Source organism: Mya arenaria, chromosome 11 (assembly GCF_026914265.1).
Source record: "Mya arenaria isolate MELC-2E11 chromosome 11, ASM2691426v1".
NCBI classification, from domain to species: Eukaryota; Metazoa; Mollusca; class Bivalvia; order Myida; family Myidae; genus Mya; species Mya arenaria.
Genome location: NC_069132.1, coordinates 7,879,702 through 7,883,982, shown reverse-complemented (window position 1 = coordinate 7,883,982; position 4,281 = coordinate 7,879,702). Strand labels below are relative to the sequence as shown.

The window sequence follows — 4,281 nt, the reverse complement described above, 5'->3', positions numbered from 1 at the left end:
AAACAATTTATCCGTTTACCCTATTATGCAGATGAAGTAATGTAGAAATAGATATATTAACATTTATTGCAACAAAAGAACATTAATATGAAAACTGTATGATTTATAGCCAACCATATACACTAGAATGGATTTCCTTGGTTAAGCACAATTATATAATATATAATAATGGTTATAAAAAGCCCAATTCAACAGATATATATTCATTAAAGCATCATTAAATAACTAAAACAATCACAGACTTTGCTTTTTAATTACATAAAAGCTATAATGATAAAGCTAATGCATTTCACAGTAATATTATAGTAACTTTTTTCTAATGCTTTTCTCTGTTATAATACCAGTGACTTGTTTTTTATGCATTTCACTGTAATATTTCTTGTGCTGAATTTCACAACATCTTTCTAATGCTTTTATCTGTAATAATGCTAGAGGTAAAATGAATTCATTCTTTTTAATAAATAATACTGTCATTAAAATTATGTGGTAAAATTTCATAACTTGTGTCAACAATAAATGGAAAAATGCTTTTGAAGCTTGGCACATGATTTTTTGACATTTTATAATTCGGTTTTATAAGAAAATGCATAATAATAAAAACAAAAGATAGCTTATGACCACAGATGTATCAAATAATAAAAGTATTTTCAAGTGTTCAAGTGAACAAATACGAAATAATCAATATAGTGTTTAAGACACTTATGATGTATAAAGCAAACAGGTTCCAATGGCAGTAGATAATACCCATAGCTTGAAAAGAAAACAGTTATAACGCTCACAGAATGATATGAAGTCACTACACACATTTGCATGCATGTTTAATTTTATTGAAACAGGGTTTTTCCATTAAAAGCCATTACAAAGTGTTTCAAAAGACCAAATTATTGTTAAGCTTAATTTTTGAATTTTGAAAAAGTAAAAAGAAGAAAATTAAAGCAGAATCAACAAAAAGCAGTTTGTTCTCAAGAGGAAGAACAGATATGCGTTTGTGACTTTTTCATTAAAGGCAGAAAATCCATGTTCATCTAACAGTTCTCAAGAGGAAGAACAGATATGCGTTTGTGACTTTTTCATAAAAGGCAGAAAATCCATGTTCATCTAACAGTTCTCAAGAGGAAGAACAGATATGCGTTTGTGACTTTTTCATTAAAGGCAGAAAATCCATGTTCATCTAACAGTTCTCAAGAGGAAGAACAGATATGCGTTTGTGACTTTTTCATTAAAGGCAGAAAATCCATGTTCATCTAACAGTTCTCAAGAGGAAGAACAGATATGCGTTTGTGACTTTTTCATTAAAGGCAGAAAATCCATGTTCATCTAACAGTTCTCAAGAGGAAGAACAGATATGCGTTTGTGACTTTTTCATAAAAGGCAGAAAATCCATGTTCATCTAACAGTTCTCAAGAGGAAGAACAGATATGCGTTTGTGACTTTTTCATTAAAGGCAGAAAATCCATGTTCATCTAACAGTTCTCAAGAGGAAGAACTGATATGCGTTTGTGACTTTTTCATTAAAGGCAGAAAATCCATGTTCATCTAACAAAACATAGAAAATTATTTGACAAGGAATGAAAATTCTAAAATTAAAATAGACAGCTAAAAGAAAACTGTTCACCAAAACATTTATAATAGCATAATTATCCAACTTAAGGCACAGAAAGTCAGTCAGATAAGGCAAAAAGGAGAACATTTTACACATTTAGAGAATATGCCAAAGAGCACCTAAACTCCAATAACAATAACAAGAAAAAAGTTCCACAAACAATTACTGTTTAAATAGGACATGACATTATCCTATGAACTTCTATCAAATGCATTGTCTGTGACTTCATTATTCTGAACGTCCTTTTGTACTGGCTTTTGCTCATTTGAAACTGAACTTTTTCTTGATGATTCTTTCTTTCCTGAACAACGCTTAGATGATTTTTTTCTTGATCCAGGCCGTTTTGGTGAATTTTGACCTGAAGGGGCTGGAGTACCTTTCTTTGAAGCAGTAGTGGACTGTTTTGGTGAGGCTTTGCTGGACTTTGTAGCATTTTCTTCCTTTGAAGAGACAGGTGGTACCTCTTGTACATTGTTGTTGTTTACTTGAACGGATTCACCAAGAGACTGACTGCTCACATCAGGGGCTGATTGTCCTTGACCTTGATTTTGGTTTCCATGACCTTGACCCTGACCTTGACCAGGGATCGCACTTAACGCCTGCTGGGTAGATTCAAGGAGATTTGCAGCTTCATTTGCAAGGTTTTCAGCCTCAGAGATTTGTTGACGCCTAGCTCCTTCCTCTGCAGAAATGACCCTGTACTTGTCTACAAAATTCTTGGTTGCTTCAGAAGACATCTGATCCCAGACAAATGACCCGTGTCTCTGAAATGAAAAATTATCATTGTCCTACATTATAAGTTCTATAAATCAAATGATCTCATTGTATACATATCTCTTAAAACAAAATATCTTGCATATAGGCATGACAGCCTGGATAATAAATGCACTATCATTTTTTTGCGTCTCATACATAGCATTGCGGACACATTGGTATAATGTTGACAGTATTCACACAGCTGCATCGTCATCCAAGGTGGTGCATTCTTGTTTTAATAACATATATTTTTCATTCATTGTTTCAATTCTCACAACAATTTCTATTATCCTTTTTTACCATCCAGGGCTGTAAGGAATAACAGTCAAATTTAAAAGTATGACTGATATCTTTTTCACTGATGATTTAGTAAATAAATGCATATTATATAATATAATATTGATACCTTTCCTCTAATTGGGTAATTAGGATCAACTCTGCTGTTGTATAAGTGTTCATAGGACATTTTCTCCTTGAACAACTTTTGACCACCATCTCGAGGACGTAAGAAATTTACAGGCACTGAAAAATATGCATTCATTATTTCGGTGTTTTACATTTTCTCTCGAAATCCATATTGCCCATGCTTTATGCATGAAACTACAATGTAGGAATACCAAACATAATTGTCACTAACTAATGCTGCTAGCTACACTATACATGTATGTATTTGCAAGTCGAAACAAGGCATATACTGAATGATACAATAGTTTGTATGCATTATTATTAATATTATTACTATTAATATAATTATAATTACTATTATGCCCTAGTGTAACATTCTGAATGAAGAATGTGAGTGTTGTGTGTTATTAATATTAGTTGTTAAATTGATATAAAAGACTGAATTTCAGAGTAAAGTTTATAAGGATTTCTTGGGCAGATGCAGTGTCAAATTAATTTATCAAGTATTGGTAAAAAATATTCAAGACATTCATAAAATGAATGGTACATATTCTAATTATTAACATACTAGGCAACAAAGAGAAGAACTATGAGATAACAGATTGCAGAAAAAAGATGTTTATAACTACCGTACATTGATATTTTTTTCTGATTATGATAGCAATAAATGGTAGAAAAACTAATTCTACATCATGTTAGTGGTTGTCCTAAGACAGTGATTGTTACCTGTAAATAATCTGATTACCTTAGTAAAGACTAAAGAAAATATTAAAGGTATGTAAAGATAGAATTTTGCGCCAAGTTGACAGCATTTTAAAAATAGAAAGGACTATAAATAAGGAATTAATGAATGTTTACAAATAATGCCCCTTCGACAAAAATAAACTCATACATGTTTTGACTCTTTTTTGGTTCACATCTGCAACGCAATTTTCATTTTAAAACAATTTTTTCAGTAACTACGGTAATGGTTATTTAACTTATAGTTTTTTATCATTTCATACCAAAATTTAAATTACAAGAGCCGTCGTAAGACAGCGGGCTCGACTATGCCGCTTTGACTTAGAAGTGAATACAAAAACGATGTAATATTACCAAGTTTGGTCTATTTATGCCAAACCTAACTAAAATTATTCGATACATAAGGTGACTGATGCTGCCCTCCCACCAGCCCGGGCAGATTCAAATAACTTGATTTCCCATTATGAAAATAAGAATATACAAATATGCCTTTCAAATGAAAAAAAAAAATCCAAAAAATCAAGGGCCATAATTTGTATTAAGGGTTAAAATGGAGTTATGTTTCTTGTTGTAAGATGGTCGTAAATGATTTTGAATTTTATTAAGTGCATTGAATGAACGGTATAGAAGTTTTTTTTTTTTAAAATCCCAACTTACCCTTAACTTTTACTTGCCTAAAACTTTAACCTAAGTCAATCAGGGGCCATAACTTGTATTAAGGAAATGGAGTTATGTAACCTCATTGGGTAACGGTCCTGAACAATTGTGTGAAGTAT

General features: G+C 31.7%; 1 protein-coding gene across 1 annotated transcript; it reads right to left on the bottom strand.

Moving 5' to 3' along the window:
* Positions 1-279: 279 nt before the first annotated feature.
* LOC128208276 (uncharacterized) lies at positions 280-3,681 on the bottom strand. Its single transcript, XM_052911793.1, has 3 exons — positions 3,657-3,681; positions 2,766-2,881; positions 280-2,367 (listed from the first exon to the last, which is right to left on the bottom strand). Exons 2-3 carry the CDS (start codon positions 2,823-2,825, stop codon positions 1,795-1,797), a joined length of 633 nt encoding a protein of 210 aa, XP_052767753.1. The 5' UTR covers positions 2,826-2,881; positions 3,657-3,681; the 3' UTR covers positions 280-1,794.
* Positions 3,682-4,281: the final 600 nt, after the last annotated feature.

Bases quoted from the DNA above. Each gene is read 5' to 3' on its own strand.
- LOC128208276 (XM_052911793.1), bottom strand. From the start codon at position 2,825: ATGTCCTATGAACACTTATACAACAGCAGAGTTGATCCTAATTACCCA. The intron at 2,368-2,765 runs GTATCAATATTA...TTTTCATTTCAG, and splicing joins ATTACCCAATTAGAGGAAAG to AGACACGGGTCATTTGTCTG.